This window comes from Corvus kubaryi, unplaced genomic scaffold, assembly GCF_017639235.1.
Source record: "Corvus kubaryi isolate FWS band 111438036 unplaced genomic scaffold, C.kubaryi_AGA036_p1.0 137, whole genome shotgun sequence".
Taxonomy (NCBI): domain Eukaryota; kingdom Metazoa; phylum Chordata; class Aves; order Passeriformes; family Corvidae; genus Corvus; species Corvus kubaryi.
This window is the reverse complement of record NW_024580671.1, coordinates 29215295-29237614: the sequence shown is the minus strand read 5'-3', so window position 1 is coordinate 29237614 and position 22320 is coordinate 29215295. Positions and strand designations below refer to the sequence as shown.

Sequence of the window (22320 nt, the reverse complement as noted above, 5' to 3'; positions counted from 1 at the left end):
TGTTATGGGGTTAAGATTAAGAAGTCCTATGGCCCAACTAAATTCAACCATTAAGCAAGACAACAAACCACAGCAGCACTGGAATTCTCTTGTGGTTACTTGACAGCACCTGAAATACTACTTAGTGTTTGGATATTGTTGAGTTGATGGATAATGCAGCTCTCCTGTTAGAAAATGGCTCTCTGGAGACTGGGGGGCTAACTACAGACAAGAGATGGGAGCAATGAAACTTCTTTGGCAGACTGGTCAACTGTTTCGTTAATGAACATTCTTTTGCTATTACAAAATTGTGTAGCAAACATTGGGAGCAATGCCATATGTTCACAGAGAAAATCTTGCCTCTCTGATATTTAGCAATTACTTCAGTTTTATGTTAAAATAATTATTTTTCCTGTTGCTTAATTCTGTATATGCCAAATTCTGGTTAATTTGTCCTGAACCTATCGCTGTCTTAGAATCGTAAATACACAAGTGGGAAAAAAAATTTCCAGTCCTCCTATGACAGATAGTAAAGCTGAGGAACAGAAACCTATCTACGAAAGGCTGACAGTGTGACAGGTTTCCCACAGCTATTTCAGAACCTGAAAACTTCTCAATACATCCCTCTCTCTCAGGGTCTGATACCACAATAAAAAGTAGATATCTTTGGTAAGAGCATAAATGTTGGAGTAATTTTTACCCCCAGAATATGAACAATAAATGATGGATCACATGTATTCACTGATGTCCCTTTAGCCAAACCTGGGGTAGTTTTGCTGGCTTCTCCTTAGGATTGTTCCTGAGCTTCTCACCTTTTTAACTTCTTCAGCATTTTGTTTTGCACTAGTAATTTTGTCTTCTATATTTCCCACATTCTCTGAATTTGTAGCAGCCTTTTGCCTAAGGTCTTCAACACTCTTCTCTAGCTCAAACAGACGTAAGGTAGCATTGTTCAGTGTTTCTGCAGATGCTGCATTTTCAGATTCAATCTAAGAGAAAGAAGGATGAGAGACTTTCAAAAGACACTGGATATAATACTAAACTTTCTCCATAAACCCTGCTCAACTATGGAGTTTGTGTCCATAGATCTGAGTTAAAGACGGTGTTTTAGTTTTGCTAAAAATGGCCCATTGCGGTCAGGGTGAAAAAGCTCACTGCTTGAGAACAGTACATATGGGGCTGCAAAAGCATTAAGGAATATGGTTTAAAAGTATTTGATTGCATTATACATGCAAGAGTTGATTAATCCACTGACAAAACTTCAGACATTTGACTCCATCATGTGGTAACAGACTTGTGAAACTTCTAAACTGACCAAGCTTCATAAGTATAGATAGCACTGTGGTCTCATGAGGGCTTTGAGATGAAATCTGAAAATACTTTATCTGACAAGACTTGGCACTTCAATCCAGCATTTGTTTAGTTTAGTCTGGTGCTGCAGTGGTGGATGACACTAAGCATACAAATACACAACCTTTGGGGCTTGCCAGGGGTCTTGTCAGACCTGCTGTGTTAGAGGGCAACAGTCCTGCTCATTGAACTTGGTTGGTGCAGGATACAGGGTGAGAAAAGCCTTTTGGTGGTTTTTTTTGTTGTTGTCTAGTTGGGTTTGTTCATGAGCAAATAGTCCCCTAGCATCTGTCACACTCACTCAAAAGTTGATGTGAAGGCAGGAATGGTTTAGATACATTTTAACTGCAGTCTTTGCTTTGCAGTACCCAAGAGCTTTCCTTAGACAGGTTTACATCTGTTTAAAAGCACCAGACTTGGTGCTGTTTCTATTATCTTAAGAAATACTCATGAAGAACTCACTGAAGTCAGCAGGTCTTGAGTTCCTTTAATATCTTCATCAGCTTGTTTGATGGCTTTTTCAGCTGCATTTTGAGCTTTTTCAGCTTCTTCCAGTGCTGCTTTCACCATGTCTGCGGTGACTTTAACATCTGTTGCACCTTTGCTGTGGAGCAAGACTCTGTTAATGCTAAAAATGCTCTTACTTTGGAACTGGAAAAAGAACATATGCTGCACCGGGCTGGTTTTGCCCCTTACTGAAGGAATGAGAAGTTACATCAGGGAAAAGTTAAACTGCGTTTTCTGACACAGTAAGATGGAAACAGGGATGCCTACCTCGCTTTTTTAGCTTCCTCCAGTAGCATTTCTGCTCTGGCAATGTCTCCAGCGCTCTGCTGCAGAATGACCTCAACATCAGAAAGGCTTTCTACACGCTCACGAATATCTTCTGTCAGCGCTTGCAGCTGCTGGGGAGTGCTTGGCATCTCCATGTTCAGCACTTCATTAGCCACTGCCTCGATGCTATCCAGGTCAGCACTGTCTTCTAGCAGATGGACACAAATGACAAAGAAGTGAGTAAAAGCTTCCTTCTGTCACATCTCAGCCCTCAAATTCTTGTTCAGCTGCTTCCTTAAGAAGGAAAATCATGGAAGACTTCCTCCCCAGATTTATGGAAAATCAAGGTGTTAAAATTACTTCCCAAGGGGAGACTTCCCTCTCAGGAGAGGCCCAGCAGGTGTATAGGCCCTGCTGGCATAGCTCTCTTGGAAGCCATTCGAAGATGTTGATGCTCAGCTGCACCATGCTTGGGGGGACCCGAGCCCACAGGAAACAAAACCAACAGCTGCATGTAGATGCATCTGTGCTCCCAGCATAGTCAGCCCTGAGCAAACAGGCATGGAATGGGCTGCTGGTGAACAAGGCTCTTATTTAACCTTTACCTGCTTTCTTACAGAGAGAGAAACACTCCGTTTCTGACTTCCTTTGCCTTAAATACTACTTTGTCTTTCTAGCCAGAACTTACAGACATACTTGGCCAAGTACAGCAGTACAACAGCCTCAGCTGAAATGCACACAAGAACATGTCACAGTTTGCTCTCACTTTCTTATTATCTTGGTTTTCTCTTAGTTTTCCTGTTTCCAGATTTCATCATACACACTGTCTGTATGGCGGAGGTGGGGAGAAGGATGACAACAATTGCACTAACCCTTGCAAGATAATGCAGATGTAAAGCTAGTTTTTACAAACCCAGAATTAAAATACAATTAAAATGTAAGGTTCTTACGCATTAGGAAGTCTCTAATCTGTTTAATAAGATTTCTCAGATCTTCATTGCTTCTGTCCACTTGTTCTTTTGTAGCATTGGTTTTGAGCAAAACTGCTTGTGCATTTTGTTTTGCTTCATCTGCTCTCTGTTTTGCCTCAGAAACCTAAAGAGAGGAAAATGGAAGGCTTGCTTTCTTATCTTCTTATGCTTTAGGGCTTGTTTTAAAACAATTCATCTGGAGTCAGAAGCAATAGTAACATGGAATGCTTTTTCTCATAAAACTCACAGAACACTTGGAAGCTGGCCCTGATCCATACCACCAGTGCTAGTTTAAACAACTCAGACTGATGTTTAGTTATACATGAAGCTTCACTTTAGCAAGCCCCCTTTCTGAGGATATTTACAAGCATGATGAAGTTACACAACTCAAAAGAAGTATTTTCTGCAGAAAACCAGCACATACTTTGCCAGTTAGTGTCTGTGTTACAACAGAATGATTTTTTTTTTCTTTTTTACTATCTTAACAATTGATTTGGCATATTACCATTCTGGAGAGTTGCTCAACTTCTGCTAACGCACTGAGGATGTCTCTGTCAAAATCCATAGCCTTCTGCCAGGCATTGTGAGCTACGGTCACCAGCCCGGCACAGCTGGGGCCTCCACACTTCTTCTTTCCTTCATCCGTTCGACAGCTCAAACCCCCGCACTCGGACTCGGCGCAGGAGGCTCCCGGAGCAGTGCCACACGTCTGCAGGGACACAGGAGACAAGGGAAGCAGTCACAGCCTGATTTCCATTGCTAGGCTGCATGGGGGCTGCAGTAGGACACTATTCTACCACAAAATTTCAGAGCAAACTTTTTTTCTTAAGAAGTGAAACTATTTCCATCAGCAACATTGCCCTGAAAATTATCCACGACTTGGTCAATTGTTTGATAACGAAGGAGATGATTTAACCAGAGGGAAAATTATTTTCCTCATTCTTGTGAGGTTCTTTTACCTTTTCATGCCCCCCCCTCTTTTTGCCAAATCATAGTCACTATCTGAGGTTTTGCAGCCAAAAAACCTCCCTGGAAAAACCTAGGGCCTGAGCCAAGTTAGCTGCAGCTGTCTCCTGTGAAGTGTAAATGAGTCCCTCTTACCTGTTTGGCATGTAACCCAGCAGTAGCTAGAAAGCAGAAAGATGTGTGTGTGTCTCATGATTACACCTCCAAGCAACTCAGTATTTACTGCCTTGATAAACATCTACCCCAGATTTTCAGGCCCCAAGAACAGTCAGGGCAGGAATGTAGGGGAAGAGAAACTAAACAAAAAGATGCCTCTTTCTTCCCTCCAGAGAAAAAAGGAGGGCTGAGGGAGTGGGAGGGATGACTAGTTGTAAAGGACAAGGGACAATCAGTGTGTGAAAATTCACTCCTACCACAGGCCTGGCCTGCCCAGGAGAGTTAATGAGCAGTGTCCTGCAGCCTGCCTTCACCCGGGGTTGTTCAGGGATTGTTCACTGAATGCAGCTGGCCAACTTCAAAGAGAAACTGAGGGAACACCCAGCCTCTCCCAAGAAAAAGCCACCCTTAATCATATTTACAGATGAGCAGGCACTCTCAACAGAGAAAATGCCCTTTTGACTCCAGCTCCCTGTAAATTCTGCTTTGTCTGGAGCAGGAGGATGAGCTTGGGGTGATGCTGAGACCTGCTGGGGTGAGCAGAAGCGCTGCATGGCCGGGCGCTGTACAGGTACAGAGCGTACCCTACAGAGCTGCAGAAGGGAAGAGGGGAGCTAGGGAAAGCAAGCACTGAACTCGAGATAGGCTTAAGAGGATGGCTCTCAGCCCAGCAGATTTGTCACACTTTTCTGCACGCGGGAACTCCATCCCTAGAAAAGGACATTAGGTTAGGACAGGGGTGATGCAAAAACAGGTGCTCTGCTGGGGCTGGGAAGAGTAGGAGGAAGACCAACATGAAAGGCTGGTCTTTGAAAGCCAGTAGTCTCAGAGCCCACCACTTAAACAGCCCAGTTCTAGCCCATAAAACCGGGGGGTTGCTCAACCAAGCAAGGCGCATTTTTCATGAGCCAACTGCCTATCTCACACTGTCTCGCCCTCCACTTCCTTCCCGCCTGCTGCTTCGTCACAAACCCAGCTCTGGTTCTGCTGTGGGTTCTACCCCAGCGATTCTCAGCCGTGTACCTTCTCAGCCACCTCGGAGAGATCCAGGCTCTGCAGCTTGCCGGCGAGTTCATCCAGAAGGCGCGACTGCTCCTCTTGTTTAGCCCTGAACTGAGCCTCCTTCTCATTGATTAAGTCTTCCACTTCCTGCCGCGTTTGTGCTGACAGCTCCACGGCGCTATCGGGATGAACAGTGGAGGCATTGACCCTCTCCTCTGCCTCCAGGGACATCTGGAAATACTTGGTGATACTATCCAAGGCTCCTGCAGAAATCAGAGGGAGCTGATGAGAACTCTGTTAAGTAACCCGAAATAATGTATATTATAGACGTTAGCAATGTGTATTATAGATGTTAGCAATGTGTATTATAGATGTTAGCAATGTGTATTATAGATGTTAGTAGATGACACATCGGGGTTAGCGATACATCACATTAAATGAAACGCTGGCCTTGGAAGCTGCGTTCAGTGCCATTGCAAGGATGACAGAATTCAGCCTGTTGTAGAAAAAAAGGTTGCTTTTTTGCTTGGTGTGTCAAGCCGGACTTTGAAGTTAAGCCTTTCTCTGACCCTAGTGACTGAATTCTGCTTGCCCTAAGGGCAAAAGGAGATATGGCCTTTTAGGGTTTTTAGGGGAACAGTCTGTTTTCTAAGGATTCCCTCATCCCATTAATTCTTGTTACTTGTCCTGGGATGTCTGGCTTATGGAGTCACTGCTTGGAAACTAGTTAGAGCCTTCCTAAGAAACAACTACTTGATGAAAGATGCTGATTTATGGAACTGTTGATTTTGGACAACTCCTGGAAAGGCCTTGTGTGGGTGTGAGGGACTCTATGGGGGTGGCTATACTCTGCACCTTGGGGTAGCTTTCCTCTGCAGAATGCCAAAGGTCAGGGACTCCCCTGTTGTACATACTACTCGCCTCACTCTGCAATATCCCATGTTCACTGGAAACAATCTCAGACTTCCTGCAAACCAGGAAATTTGTAAGAAAAATTAGAAAAATACTTTATTTGAAGTCAGCTTTCCAAATAACTTGGTGACATTCCTCTTTCTCCAGCAAATTTTGATTCTTGGCCCATTTCAGTGTGCCAATGGACATGCAAGGCTTGGGTGCCTCAGAAGAACTGGGCCCTTTACCATGAGCTCTCTTTTTTCAACCAGAAACAGCAATTTTACAGACTGGGGGGAGCAAGGGGGATGTCCAAGTGTACTTTGAAGTCTGTGGTGCACTTTCTGCTGTTGTGTCTCATCTACAATGATGGTAGCATGACACCTTAAGATGATTCTGTGCCCCAAGAATTCGAGCCAGCATTGCAATGTGCAGAGGAAGAGACAGGATGAGGGGGCAAAAATTCCTGCTGCATCAGCAACTCTGCTAATGCACAGAAGAACCTGTCCCTGAGGAACTGTTTTACTGCAAGTTAGAAGATTAATCTGGTACTTAAACCCATGCACTAATTAAATCTTTGGACATCCTGCTGCCTTCTCCCTCTCCCTGTGACACTTACCCCGAACATCAGAGATCTTGATGAACTCTAGCTGCTCTGCAAGTTCTTTCACGACGTGGTCAAGACTTTTGGCATCTGTCTCCAGCGCGCTCAGGTCAGTGTCTGTGCTATTGCTCTTTGCTGCTAAGGCTGATAAATTTTCTTCTATGTCAGCTATCTTAACTGTAACATCTGCTGTCAGCTTTCTGAAAAACAGGCACAGGACTCAACAGGGGGAGAAGGAAGGGTCATATGTCTCATATGTCACTGAAGAGTGGTGGCTAGAGATGTACCCATCTTCTCCCATGGCAGGACCTGTCCTCCCTCAGTGGAGCTCCAAGTGATTTGTAACAACATGCCTACCTTGAATACTGTTTTGTTTCCTTTATTACACAAAACTACTTTTTAATCTACAGCACATTTGAAAACCCAAAGCACCAAATCGCTCAGAGAACAGCTGCTTTGTGTAAGATTAACTGGAGGCAGATTCCAGAGGACTGGTGTAATGCTCTTGTATCATGGCAACTGCATAGGTCAGAGTTGACTACTATGATCCATACATAATTTGCTTCCCATCCCACACAGCTCAAATGTAGTTTTGATTACTACGAGCTCATCGGACAGATCTGAACTTCAGGAAGCAGGAAGGGGGGAGGCTTCGTTTTAACACAATGGATTCTTTAAACTCTCTGTAAAGATCCCTCCTCACCAGGGCTATGAAGGAAAACCTCCTGCTCTAAGCATTCACTCAGTGAGCCATGGAGCAGGCTTTAGCTAGTGGGATAACCCTAAAAGGAAAAGCAACTGAATATTACATGTCAAGGCTGCTGTGGAACAGAAGTGGGCATAGGAAGCTACTCCCATCCATGGTGATCCCATCAAGCCCAGCATTTCCTCATTCTAAAAGAATCAAGGCAGTATTTAAGATCTAAGATCAATTTACATCTCTCTCAATAGCCCAATAGCCTGCTGTTTGCCAGGACTCCTCCAAAGCCCAGTACTTTCCAATACAGCCAGAGAGGAGCAAGAACAGATACACATAAGGTATGTTAGGGAAAAGCAGCTCCTCAGCTGCTCTGGCCTCCCTTAATACACACAGAGCCCAAAAGCAGCAGCAATCCCCAGCTCTCCAGCAGGAGGGAGGGGAGCTGTAGGACACAAACTATTCCTAATTGAGACATTCGTGGTTTAATCCTCGGCCCTTTGCTTTGTGCAGTTCCCTTTACAATGCACAAGCAAGCTGGAGCAGTTGCAGACAGGGCTAGAAAGCCTCTGTAATCCTACTTAATGTTAGACTGCCCCATCACCAGACTACCATCTTTTGTATGCTTAGCCCTAAAAAAAAAAAATACAAGGCTTCCACCCTGAGAAAAATGGAAACAATCCCTGTTATAAATCTGATGCTTTCCCCCCACACGTGCTCAGAGTTCAGAAAGGAGCCCAAGTTTCCAACTCATCAGCTACATGCGGAAATCCAGGAATTTAATCTCTCCCACTCTTTATTCTCTCACATAATAGCTGTGTTTGTCCTTTGCCCCGGGGCAGCGCAAGGCAAGCATGAGTGGCTCTGTGGTAATTAGCTGCCTGAAGAGCAGGGGGGGCAGGACAACCCCAGCCCAGCACGTGGCAGCTGCGCTGCTCCTGCCTGCCCCGGCCAGGTTTCTGCTCGCTCCCGGGATGGACACTCACTGCCAGTGCTGAGCATGGCGAGGTGCTCCAGCAGCCCAGGAGCACAGCATCCTTGCCCAGCCAGAGGAGCGGAGCCAGAGCGCCCTCAGCCCAGCATGGGGACATCAGTCACTCAAGTAAATCTCAGCTCACTGGAACTCCCACTCCTTCCCATGACAGACTCATCCATGTAACTACAAGTGTACTCACTCTGCTTCCTCGAAGAGATTCCCAATGTTCTTCAGGGGCTCGGCTGCTGGATTTTGAGCGACGATGGTTTTAATTTCCGTGAGCTTCTCCTCCAGCGTGTTGAGCGTCTGCTGGTATGGGCCAGTGACTCCAGTGATTTTGAGGGTATTAGCCCTGTCCAAGAACTGCTGGGTCCTATTAGCCAGCTCGCTGATGATCACGTCCCAGAGGGCAAAGCACTGGTGGCACGGCACACAGTCGGGGAAGAAGCCCGAGTAGCCCCGGGAGCACTTGTCACAGTGCAGCCCTTCCACCCCTTCACTGCAGATGCACTGCCCAGTGGCACGGTCGCACTGTGGGGTCTGGATGCCATGAGGGTTGCAATCGCACGCTGGGAGGAGAAAAAGGCACATGTGAAGGCCATGGAGAGGGAAATGACTGTGATATTGGCAGGGTGGAAAAAAAATCAGTTATAATAAAGTGGCGAAATGAATACAGACATAGTCAGTGTCTGAATTATAAAAAGCTAATTATGGATGTATTGCTTGTGTATGGGGGAAGCAAGTGTGAGTGAGAAAGAGGAGAGAGATAGGGAAATAACTCTAGGGGAGACCAGGATTTGCATATCTCGGAAATAGGAACAATAATGAAGCAAGGATGGACACCACTTGTGGCAATGTTCAGATGTCAACTGGATAGCAAGAGAAAACAAAGATCCCAGTTTCACTCCTGCAATGAAGAGTGAGTAGAGCAAGGCTCTCGGGACAGGAAAAGAAATGGCAGGCAGGCACATAGATAGCAGAGGGTTTAAGAGCAAACCATGAGTGAAAAAGGAAAATTGATTTAGGAACAACCATTTACTGTCTCCTCCAGCACAGGAGTAACAGTCAACTGAGTTCCAAGAACAGGACAAATCTATGGAGCAAAAGCCCTTGTGAGATCTTCTAGGCAGAGGTACAGGCTCAGAACATGCTCCTGCCACAGACAGTGGGAAAACATTCACAACACACATTGAGGAGTCTGGCACTGGGCTGACATTTTGGGTATACAGAAAATCAGAAAAAATCTGGCAGTGACAAGTGGAATAGAACAAAGAATGTGGTCATGGGCAGCCCTGCCTGAGGTCTTAACGACCAAGAGCCTACATGCTGTTTGTCACCCTCAAGTGGGAATGAGGACATTTAACAGATGTGTGTATATATATATATATAAATTATTTCACACTTCAAGCACCAACTTGGGAGTTAGTATTCACTCCTTCCTGAAATGCACTTCTTTGGCACTAACCCACCACAGAGAGAAGTTACTCAATTAACTTAGTGATGCACTGTCACTGCTGAAAGCACAGACATGCTTTGTATGCAATAATGCTATCAGGAGAAGCATTTCCATGCTGCCACTTGACCTCCTTAATTACACAGGAGCCAGCAGCAGCAGAGGACACCACCAACATGCAAAGCTTTTAATAAAGAGACAGCAGCAAACAACAAAAAGAGAGGCTTTGAAAATATGCACATCATCTACCTACCATTATAGCAGAGTGCACCCGAAGCAGGTCAAGCACATGTTCCCTAAACAGGAAAAGAACTGGCATACCTGATAAAACCCCTCACTTACACATCCATTTACCAGGCGTTCTCAAAGGAGGTAAATGGCTCAAAAAGGCCCATAAATCAATTCAAACACCCAAAGCAAATGCCCCCTTGAAAACAGGGCAAAACACAAAGCCGTTTTCAAGACTGGACATTGTTTGCTTCAATGCCAGAACACAGTGGTGGTCTTCAGTTCAAAAGTTACACGAAGAGCCTCATCAGAACAAATCACTCCTCCACAAAACGACTTTCTTGTGCAATGTGAATATGATAGGCAAGAGACAAAAATAACTTCTGCTGCCTGCACAATTGAGCAAAATGGTCCTTTGTTCTTTGAATTATACCCTGACACAAGAGATTGTTTTTACTTTACATCGAAAGTGCTTAAGTAGTCAACTCACCATGGAATATGTTCCCTGCAGGCAAACCGTTGAGTTCCTGTTTGAAGGTCAGTTAACCCTTCTGTCAACTAATAAGGCCCTTGGTATAATGATGAATTGTCCAAATTCCTCTGTATAGAAAGAAGCTAAATGGCATGTGGTTTTTCTCAAAGATCCTGAGGTCTGATCAAGTTACATGAATACTTGCTGCTGGCAAATCAGATCACTATATTTACTTGTGGATTTAAAAGGCTTAATGTGAAAAAAAAAACCAACCTAACCCCACATTGGTAATTCTACTCCTGAATACCTGTATATTCGGGAAAAGCAGATGACATGGCTTTAGTAACCTTTACATGGCAAAGTGGATTCCAAAATCTCTGGAACCAGAAAATGCTAGGGAGGAAGAGAAAAGAATTTAGGTACTAACTTGTTTGCTAAGTGAAAACCCAAACTCTGCAGCTGCCTGTGAGGGGATGATAAGAGCAAAGAAGTAATTTATTCTAAATGCAGCACAACAGTTGGAAGAATCATCACGTTTCCAGTCCTACCGAACTCCCAAACCGAGCTTTGCAGGACTGTGAGAAAACTGTACAAGGCAACTGGAAACATTACTGTGGGTTATTTCTCCATTTTAGGATTTTCTATCAAGCCCAGAAGCAGGCAATCCTGGCTTTGAATTACCTCAGTCCCCTGAATGAAATGTATATAAAATGGCTTTCAAAAGTGCTGGTTTCATACTTGCTCTTCCTTTTCTTCATGATCCTCCCAAGAGATTAACCATACACTGGACCACACCAGCTTTCAAACCCTAACCATCTCTAACACCTCTAGTGGATGAGTCCTGTATTTTGTGCCCTGGACACCACCACCAGGCCTTTTACATCCCAGCAAGAAGCATGTCCAAGGCCACTGAAGACAGCACCCTCCCTTTATAGCATGATGAGGATCAAACCCTCCATTCACTTTGATTGTGGCCAGTTCTCAAGAGAAAGAAAGCAAGCCCAAGCCAAGATCATATAAAGCCTTCTAGGCAGTGAGGAGCACCTTGAACATTGCAGGCCACCAGGCAAATAGCTCAGTGCCAGCTTTCACCTCTGCGTCAGGCAGTGCCTGCCTGCCAAGAACCTGCTGGCTTCAGTCTCTTTGACTGAAGGGCACAACTTCATCCTAAAGGGACAAAGGCATAGTGACAGTGGCAGGATATATGTGAAAGGAAAGGAGGACCTCCAAGCTGGCACAGACCAGAAAAGACTGGCACAGGACTGGCAAATAGCTCATGGAAGAACACCTGAGTTACGCATCCATCATTCATGATGGTGGGTGCACATGCACCAAAAGGATTCCTGTGACATTCAATTGTGACTGCCAATGAACTGGGATGTGAATACCAGAGATACCTTGATTCCTATCACCTGCTAGAAACAGAGCAAACACCATGTCAGAATGATCCAGCACATCATGCCCAGTATTGTGTTTGACCAAAGCATCACTTCTAGCCAGAGTAGAGTTCTTGTTCCTCCAACACCTCCTTTGTTATGTCCAACTATTCCTGTGGCCATGGTGTAACTCAGATGCTGTCCAGGACTAAGACTGCTGTTACAGGAGTTTTGCTTCTGCTGTACCTAAACAGGCTAACTCAGACACCATCTGCAAAGTATTGCTTCACTCAGAGAGATTTTGGCCCCAACCAGCACACTCCTAAGTCTGATGTAAAACCTGAGTAGCTACAACACATCCAGTGTTTGCATATGCCTGGTTAATCCAAACTTCTTCAAGAACAAGAAACATATAGGCATGGCTAGGGATGCAGAAGTGTTTCAGATATGGCTCAGTAGCTACCAACAGCTTTATACTCTATTTATCATAGTATATGTGGTGTAGGGAAAGACTAAGTCCTGTAAACTCCTTTTATGTGGCTTCCCCATGCTTACATGACAAGAAATTGGCAAAGTAGTTCATTTTGTACTGCAAAATCGTAGATGTTGAGTTTATGGATGCCTTGACCACTTTGAGTTGGAAATGCCCTCAAGACAAATGGTTGATCACTCTCCCTTCATGCAGACAGATGGCCCAAGGCCAAGGTGAAGGGCTGCAAGTCAGTGCAGACACGGCTGCTTGCACTGAAGATCAGTGTCAGACAGGCTTCAAATCTGTAAGCAGAGCAGGACATTGCAGGACCTCCCATGGAAAACACAGTGGAGGAAAAGAAGTCTTTTGAAATCACTGGCCCAAGATGTAAGGGTTTTCAAAGGAGCATTTAGTAAATTAAACAATAGGTTTCTGTTTTGAAATGTCATTTTGGAACTGGGAGTATTGTTTTCTTTAATTGAGCGTGTAACTCATTCAGCAATTCTTTTGTGGCATACTTCAACTTCAGTGAAATCATATTTTTGACAGCAAAAGTTTTAGCCAAATTCTTCAGTCAGGATCTGCTGATTAGCAGATTGTGAGTATAAAGGATTGTAGCAGTATCTGTTCATAAATGCATGTGCACGTAAGTGCATGCAAGCATTGAGTATCCATGTGTAATTTCTGTATCACCTTCATCAGTGTATTTCTCCTCCTCCTTTTTCCTAATCCTAAAGATAGCAGTAACAAATCAAATGCAGTCTTGTACAATCCTAAGAGGAGAAATCCAAAAGAAGCAAATTACTAGCTTGAGAGGTTTGCTTTAAACTCACAAGGATCTATGAATTGCTTTATCTTTCACCTGCTCTGACAGATCTGCTACCTTTCCCTCTGATTTTAAATATTTAGAACTCACTTCCATTTAAACTACTGTAATTCAATATGCAGCACATTTGCACCTCCCTTAATTTAAACTCATGTGTGTCAGAGCACTTGATACTACAGCAGAGGTGATAGAATGGATATTGAATGGGCCAGTATCAGTGTTCAATTCCTTACTGGAGGATGCCAGGAACAAACAAGTGTTGTACATCACCCTATACCAAAGAGCAGTAATTTTTCCAGAAATATTTCCTTTACTGCTTGAGACTGAGGGCAGCGAGTATCAAATGTTTAACTCCTCTGCAGAAAAAACACACAGGTTTTGTTCAGACATGATTTCCTGGCATCATTTCCCAGTGGTAGTGAGGCACTGTGATAAGAAAACCATTCAGCAATTTGTAAGGTTGAAAGTTTTGCAGAGCTAGAAAATTTCTTCTGAATAATCAGCTATTGATTCAAGTTGCCCTGCAAGCATAGTGCTAACTCGTCAGTATTGTGATTTTCAGTAGGAATGTTAAGATAAGATCCCAGCCTAAAATAGTGGAGTTGTGCTACATCTTAACATGCTAGCAGACTGTGCCAGAAGGATAGCCTTCCAGAAACAATCAATACACATTACAATATTTTATGACCTTAGGTCAATTAAAATTATGAAACTCAAAGTGAAAATTGTATTTTCTTTAGTATAGAATTTGTCTGACTTCCTTTAGACACTTCTCACAGAAGGAAACGAGACACCAGGTAGTCTTCTCTCAACACCAGAAACGCCGCCTATAAAAGCAGCCTGTGACTAGTTTAAGACCCAGGTGTTAAAATTTAAGACTATAAAACTTTTTCTTAAATGGCAATAGGGTAATTTGCAGCAAACAGTTGTTTCTGCACCAGCCACATAAAGACTAAAAACTGAGAAAAACAATATTTTGTCAATGTATGCAGTGTGTATTTGATGAAAAACATTACTTCCTTTTGCTCGTAGTTCAATTAAAATCTGTGGTTTTGCTATAGGATTTGATAATTGTGTCCAACACAGAAAGATATTGACATTGGTATGCTTCTGAAGGGGCTATAGCAACACCACCTAACTTCCAATCTCACACAGTACCTCCTACTAACTGCACTCTGGTCTGTTTGTTCAATTTATTGAAACAGTAATGACAGTAAAATTGCCATCTCCTTCATATTAGATGAAACATAAACTTCAAGTATCTACTGTGCAAGGGCATTGTTTGAGCTGCATATGCAGCCACTCCACATCTCAGGCTTCCCAGGAGCCTGGAGCCTTCTGCTGCAGACGTGCTTTGCGGGTTGAGGCTGGCGCAGAACTCGGCATGCCGAGTCCTGCACTGTAGTTGCCAGGCTTTGGAAAAGCTCCAGCAGAATGCCTCAGAGACCTGCATTTGATGAACTCTGTAGTGCTATTATTTACTACCTCAGGAAGGATTTTTATGCACACAAACACGCGTTCACACACAGGCTCATGGGGAGCTGCAGACAGCTCGTGGCTGGAGCAATGGCAGAAGAGCCCTGCCAAGGGGCTAGCAGTGCCCCCGGAGCAGTGCTCACAGCACAGCTCCTGCTCACTCTAATCCTCCTAGGGACCTGCATGAGGCCAAGAGAGAAATGCTGGGCTCTTCCCCATCCTCTATGCTTCTGCTGTGCTTGTTTCAGGCATTATGACAAGTTCAGTGAGAGAATGTTGTGCTTTTTCAAAGCATGGGGAATAAGCTGTCTCTGAAGACCCAGCCTACAGGCTCTCTGTGGTGTGTGATGCCCCATGGACATTTGTGGGTGCTGAAGTGCACCCAGTGCTGTGGGTTCAAGATGCTGTCCAAATACAGGCACCCACCTCAGCTTGCCCCAGCAGTGTGGTGCCAGTGTGATATCTGTGGACACGCACAGAGGAGACATCAGGTAACACTTGCCACCGCAGGGGGCACAGACTGTAAATCAAAGCACCCAGAGCACGTACAAAACCCTGCCTTCCCCAGCTCCTGCTTCACCATCTCTGATATTACCAAGGTTTCTAGAAAAGAAGTCACAGGCAGCAGCTGGCAATGGGGATGGCAGGGAAGAGTGCCCTAGAGCCTGGTTTCCAGTGGAGTGTACTGGGACCCTGGGCCACATCCACAGTTTACTGCTGCTGCAAGTGCCTGAGAACCCATGGGGAGCTGCAGCCTGTCCTACATGGGCCATTTTGTACATCTCCACACAGCTGTGTCCAGAGGTTATTTGCAGGCGCTTGGGTTTTTTCAGAATTTTAAAGGTTGTCAAAGCAACATGAGCGGTGTGGTCCCCATTTCTCATCAAGAACTTGTGTTTCTTGATGCCAACAACCTGAACACCTCTTGTGAAGAGGTCACACATCACTGTCCTTGGCGTAATTGATTCACCCTGCAGTTTCCAACCTTGAGCAGAAGCCACTCGCCCTAGAGAGTGAAGGATCCCACCCTGGAGTCACTGGGACTGATGTCCACACCTCTACATCAACTCAGTGAAGACTGTATCCACACTCACATGGTTCAGAGTTTTCGCTCTTCCCCAACCAGACTGGTTTCTATTTTGCTCCTGAATGCAGCACAAAACGTGGCCATACTGGCTGCTTGGGCCAGCCAGAACACACCAGGTGGCAAACGGCATGGCCAGGAGCCCAAGTGTTCCCCTGCAACTGGAGCAGACATCTTTGTGACAAAGCCTTGTCTCAGTTCCAGCTTCACTTTGGCTGCAAGCCAGATCTCAGCTATTTTCCAGGGACACTGCTCAGCAGCTCCTTAAACAGCACGGTTTTCCAGCTCACCTGCAACCCGCTTACCCCTGAGAACTGCTACCTGCCCACGCAGCAGCTGCACGTCTGCCAGCCTGAACATCACCACTCACTCCCCGGGGCTAAATGAGGGCCGAGAAGTCAATTGTCTCCTTGCCAAGGAAAGACAGGAGACAGGCAGGAGGCACTAACCCCACCACACCAGGGAGAGTCTGCAGCACCACCCGGCTGGATGTGTTCCACGCTTGGAGCCTGTCCAGAGCATCATGCCGCAGACTGCCACTGCTCAGCCCTGGGCAGCAGCTCTCCCCACCTGCCAGAGACCTCCTGCTGGATGTAATCATGAAGGAAAATCTGTGTTTCCAGCTGAGTGAGGCTCCTCTATCACTAGGGCACAGAAGGGATGGCAAGCTGGAAGGGGAGTGTAGATCTTGCATGGTAAAGATGGGCTCTGAAGAATATATTCTCTTTTTACTTCAGAAACATTAGAACAGGTTTTCACATGTTCAAAAGACAGCAGAAAACTCCAAGAGAGACCAGAAATGCTGGTATGCTGCAAAATCCTGCTGATACGGTATGCAGATGGACTCCATCAATAAACCCTGATGGAGACAACCGATACCAAGAGACAATCCCTGCCCTGGAGCCAGCAGGGTCAGCACACCCCTTACCACATCAGAACACACACAGCCTCTCGAAAGGCAGCCTTTTCCCCAAGAAACCCAATATGTACTCAGGAACTAGGACAATTCCCTAGTCCTTTCATCTGCTGCAGTAACTAAGTAGCTGTGACTTGACTATCTACCAAGATAATGGGCTCTAAGGTATCTCTATTGTAAGGGATTGATTAAAGACCACAGCAAGCACATTCCTCCCTGCAGGAAAAAATACCTTCATCTATTGCAAACCCTCTTGGCAAAGGCTCCTATTTGAACAGATCAGAGATATAAGTTTGTTCTGGTCTGGACAATGTTTGAAGATTCTTTTCCAGCTAATGAACAGACTTGTTTATAATGACAGGACAGAGGCCATCCAGTTTTCTAAACAACCTACTCCACAGTGCTCTGTTTCGCAGCATGTAGCTATGGCTAACCCACTGCATGGTCTCTGCTTTCTCCTTTATTTTCATGTGAAATATAAGGAAAGTCTCCTACTAAATAAAAAACCTTATTTATTCAGGGCAAGTCTCTGTAAGAAGACACAAGAGACAGTGGTCTTCAGCTACATACAACTGAAAGGCAAAGGGAACTGGTTTCCAGACCAATTCTCAAACTCAAATGCTTGTGATATGTTTTCTTACCATGCTGGCTTACCTGACAGCATAGCAACCTTACCCTTAAGGAAGAGTTGCTTCTAAACAGAGAGGTTTGTTTCTAAATACAGGTCAGACAAGAAAAACACAGACAAGCACAGGGCTGACCTCCTGCCTCACGTCCCATCCCAAAAGGCACCAAAACCCCAGGGCAGACCCCACCATGCCTTCCTCCCTCTTTTCCAAGGCTCAAGTGGGCTGCTCCTGCCAGGGGTGTCCTAGTGAACCAGGGTGTGATGGTGTGCCCAGCCACACGGACATTTCCAAAAGGAGCAGGTGGAGCAGGCACCAGGGCTGGACTCACCTAAGCACTCCACAGCTGGGTCGCCCCAGAAGAGTTCCTGGCACTCCCGGCAGGTCCGGCCTCCAAAGCCTGGCATGCAGTGGCACTGCCCTGTGAACTGCCAAAACCAAAAAACAGACCCATCAGGAGATGTGCACTCCTCAGCAGCTCAGCACTGCACCAGAGCAGAGGCCAAACCTTGGGCACATGCCCGTGCTCCCTCACCTCGTTGCAGGCTGGGCCGAGGGAGCGCGCAGGGTCGCAGTCGCACTGCTCGCAGCCGGTGCCGCTGGCCAGCCGCCACGTGTGCGGGGCACAGCGGTCACAGGTCTGCCCCACCACGTTTGGGAGGCACCGGCACTGCCCCGTGGCTGCCTCACACCGGCAGCTCTCCGAGCCCTCGCAGTCCTCCCGGACAGTGCCCAGGTAGTTGCAGACGCACTCTGAGGAAAAGAGCACGGCACCTCCATGTCAACCTGCCCTCCTGCTACCAGACTGCCATGGCTTCATATCTAGTTTCTTCTCCGAGTCTGCAGAGGTGTGGGCATATGCCAGCGGCCAGGCCTGACTGACCCAACACTGAACAACACCCAGCACTGCCCAAGAGTCCTCATAATGTCTGAGGCTGGCCACCTCACACAAGGCCACAGGAGTTCCTCATTCAAGCAGCCCAGCCCTCCCTGCTCTTCTCTTTTCCTCCCTCTGTACAACCAAAGCCCAGGTCTGCCCAACCCTTGTCAGTCAGCTACGGTGGCAGATCCGCTTGAAGTTGCCAACTGGCTGATGGCGAGCTCTCCTACTCAGTGACCTGCCTGTCCTGCTGGGCTGTGCCTGATGCTGCAGGAGAGGTAGCTCTGCCTCCCCACCACCCACTTCAGCCTCCTGTCATGGCCCTCATTCCCACTGCCTGCGCACACCTGTAGGGAGCTGCTGTAAACAAAAGCTAAACCCTCCCCCCACCACCTTATCTCTGGAGAAGGGATAAACAGAGACCTCTATCAAGAGGGTTAAAAGCTGCCCTCCTGCAAAATCCTCCTCTTTTCAGCAAATGTCTCTGTCCTCCCTCTAAAACGTAGAGGACCCCCTCCCCGCCAGGAGCCCCACCCACCTGCAGGGCAGCTGCAGGCAACTCCAGCTGGAAGTAATAAGGTTTTCCCTCCACCCCAAATGCTCCCAGGTAAAAAGTGTTCAGGTGTCTGCTGCTGCCCCCGACAAGGCTGGTGCAAGGGCTGCAGCCGTGTCCCCCACTCACTTCTGCAGTCCTGCTGCAGGGCGCTCCCGTAGTAGCCCTGCCTGCAGAGGTGGCAGTTTTCACCCTCGGTGTGATACAGGCACTTCACGCACGCTCCGCTCTTCTTGTCACAGGCCTCTGGGTCAGTGGTGTCGATGTTGTTGTTGCACTGGCACGGCTGGCAGGCGCTGCCAACCTCATCGGGGCTCCCAAAGAAGCCAGACGCACATTCATCACATCGACTGCCTGTTTGAACAAACAGGCACAGTGGGAATTGCCAGCACTAGTGCTAGTGCGCAGCCCCGTAACCAGCAAGGCAATGAAGACCATTAGTGGGGGGCATTAACTGGATCACGTTTAAAGAAACAGAGACTGCACTTGGTGAGACCACGGCAACTTGCTGCAGAGCACGGATGGTACCACCCAGGGCCCCAAGGCATGCTGCTCATCCAGTGCTGTCCTGTCCACCCTTTGCTGACCACTGGTCATCCTTCACCACGCTGCTGGAGATGAGGTTCGTGTTGGCGCTGGCATCACCTGCACAAGTCACTCTGCCCTGCCACCTTCCAGGTGAGGCAAGCCCCCAGCAACAACCCACTGATGCTGGTGCTGTGGTCACATCTAACCTATATACACACAATACCCTTCTCCCTGAGAGGTTCAACCCAACCAGCCACCCCTCCATACTCCCACCAAGTACCTATGTATCCCACGCTACAGACACACACGACTTGCAGTGTAACTGGATCCTGGTAACAGCCACTGGCAAACTGGCGTCCACTCTCGGGGCCATCAGGGCAAGGGCAGGGGCGGCAATGGTCACCTGATCCCAGGATGGGGTCTCCATAGTAGCCAGCCTGGCACCTGCACAAGAGGGTACACAGCATACAGGGAAACACACTGCAGCCTTGCTGTAACCATGCTCAGATTTTCTACCACTGTGAAGAACCAAAGGGCAGAAACATCCTCATGGCTGTCCCTTACCACTCACACTCCTAGCAGCTGTGTCCACAGACACAAATTTGTCTGGTTTACACCGGTGTAAGAGCAGGAGACCCACGGTTGGATGTCAGCCCTGCCACTGCAAGGCCTCTCAGGCGGCTTGCAATGGCTCACTAAAGGCCTGGGGTCCTGCAACGTGCTCTGGGTCACTTACACAGCTACTGCTGTGAGGTGCAAGGCTGCAGGCAGGGAAGAGGGGATCCCCACTCCCATCATTTTCCAGGACCACAAACCCTGCTCTGATTCCCAGGGCCCAGGAACTTTCCCTGTGGCTTCACACCCACCTGAGCACCAGCACCTGCAGCTGCTGCACCCACCCTGCTGTGGGGAAGGAGAGGGGCCAGGGAAAAGGCACACATGCCGTACCTCTCGCAGTTGTGTCCGGCTGTGTGGTCGCGGCAGCTCAGGCACTCCCCGGTGTAGGGGTTGCAGTCGTCAGCGTGGCCATTGCAGTGGCAGGGCTGGCAGCTGGGGAAGCCCCAGAAGCTGGGCAGGCAGCGGTCGCATTGCCGCCCGTACACCCCGGGGAAGCAGTGGCACTGGCCCGTCTCCATGTCGCAGAAGGCGTCGTAAGAGCCTCGGATGTGGCACTCGCACGCTGTAAGGAGAGCAGGAGAGGGGCTGAGTTTCCACAACAAGCCATAAACTCAGGGTCCCAACCACAGCACAGCCCAGAGCCAAGGGTTTAACATACGTCGGCATCCACTTGGCCCAAACCCAAAGGTGCCAGGGGCACATCTGTCACACTGTCTTCCAACAACATTGGGACGACACTGGCACTGTCCTCCATTGGGGTCGCACACTGAACTCAGAGAGCCCTGGGGGTCACACTGGCATGCTGAGCAGAGAAAAACATTGGAAAGAGTGAGCACTGTGGCACAGGACATGAATCCCCTGCCTCATCCCACAGACACACCTTCCCCATGCAAACTGCTCTGCCTGCAAGTGCCATCCAGCTCCCAGGCATGGTTTGCCCTACAAGTAGATGGTTACGTACATAAAGCAGTCTCATGCAGTAGTGCAGAAATGCTGAATATTATGTTCTTGCAGACATCTGTCATGGGAGTTTTCACAACACTCCTGCTGTTTTCCAAACACCGGTATCTTTGGAAAGTTTCCCAAGCACTGTTCATGACCACGTCTTCGCCTGAGCCTCCCACTGTGAATATGTCCAACGATTTGCAGTATGGCATGAGAACAAGCTACAAAACAATTTTACAATGACAAAGTGTCACTACTTATAAATATCTTCCACCAAAATCATGAAAATTCAGTATTATCCCAGTTTCTAACCTTTTTTTGGCTAAAAAACAAACAGCCAGACAGAAATTGGAAGGGAAATGACAGTATTTTGCTAGTTTTGGTGGAATACTTCTGGGTATCTGACAAATTCTAACCAAATCTACCAAATTCTATACATTCTGAAGAAAAAGATTGACACTGACATTGATATTCATGACCTACATGACACACATTAGCTTCCCCAAAGAAACTACAGGTCTGTGGATTAGCTGCAGTTCTGTAAAACACCTCAAAAGCCTCTTAGCAAAAAAAGAACTCACATACTTTGAGGAACTTTTGAAGAAACCTATATTGCTTTACATTGTTCAGTTGATATCTGGCTTCAGCTGCAAGGAACAACACTGCAAAATACTACTTTGAATTTACACAGACACATGCCAGAGGAGATGCAAACTTTCAGGATTTTAAGAGCCTCCCTGGAATAAATTCTGCTCACAGAGTCAATGAGTGTGTATGGGTTCTCTGTCTCCGTGTCCACTGAGGAGTACTGGGGCAGCTCCAAGCGGATGGTGTAATTCAGCCCCTTCTCGAAGCACACAGGCCGTGGGAGAACAACATATCTGAGTGAGGAACAGGAAACAATCCTTACTTCAAACATACGGCACCATAAAGCATTTCAGGTGCCCCATAAAGCAATCAAGATAACGGAAAGCAGCCAAGACCCAACCGAACAAAAGCTGTGATGTGAGAGAGGCAGTTTGGAGGGTTGTGCAAGTCGGAACTGGAAAAGGCTATCGACAAGGTAAAGAGCCAAACCAGTGTTCACTGACAGGCTGTGCAAACACCTCCCCCTCCCTTTACTCAGTGAACAAACCATCTCAGAAAATGAGAATAAACTTAAAAAAGCTTTGATTCTACAGACACACCACTGAATGTTTTTATAACCCACTGGGAAATTAATTTTCACCTATTTTCATAGAGGCTACAGCAAACTGAAAATGTGACATTTTTCTATTTCAATTTTTAAATGGTTTTTTTTTTTCTTTCCTCTCCTTCTGCCCATCCAGTTATACCAACCTGGATCCAGGTGACAGTGAGACCACTTGATTATCGTCATCAGGAACTGTGTTGCCACACCGGCTACCTGTGGGGATCTTGCCTGGGCGCAAGACACTGATCACAGCTTTTTCCCACTGATCAGGCAACTGGGGGAAAAAAGAGGCTCATCAATATCAAGTAA

The 22320-nt window shown here is 46.8% G+C and overlaps 1 protein-coding gene across 1 annotated transcript in view; it reads right to left on the bottom strand.

The window, feature by feature from the left end:
- Positions 1-22320, bottom strand: part of LAMB1 (laminin subunit beta 1) — a 42120-nt gene that overhangs the window by 1877 nt on the left and 17923 nt on the right. Inside the window, exons 15-31 of the mRNA XM_042018324.1 lie at positions 22158-22285; positions 21577-21700; positions 20836-21040; positions 20533-20676; positions 20205-20436; positions 19537-19700; positions 18858-19082; positions 17831-18048; positions 17627-17723; positions 8566-8935; positions 6709-6893; positions 5220-5461; positions 3580-3783; positions 3054-3198; positions 2104-2311; positions 1792-1933; positions 792-968 (exon numbers count right to left, since the gene is read on the bottom strand). Coding sequence (XP_041874258.1) covers positions 792-968; positions 1792-1933; positions 2104-2311; positions 3054-3198; positions 3580-3783; positions 5220-5461; positions 6709-6893; positions 8566-8935; positions 17627-17723; positions 17831-18048; positions 18858-19082; positions 19537-19700; positions 20205-20436; positions 20533-20676; positions 20836-21040; positions 21577-21700; positions 22158-22285 — 3210 coding nt within the window. The remainder of the gene's footprint in view (positions 1-791; positions 969-1791; positions 1934-2103; positions 2312-3053; positions 3199-3579; positions 3784-5219; positions 5462-6708; positions 6894-8565; positions 8936-17626; positions 17724-17830; positions 18049-18857; positions 19083-19536; positions 19701-20204; positions 20437-20532; positions 20677-20835; positions 21041-21576; positions 21701-22157; positions 22286-22320) is intronic.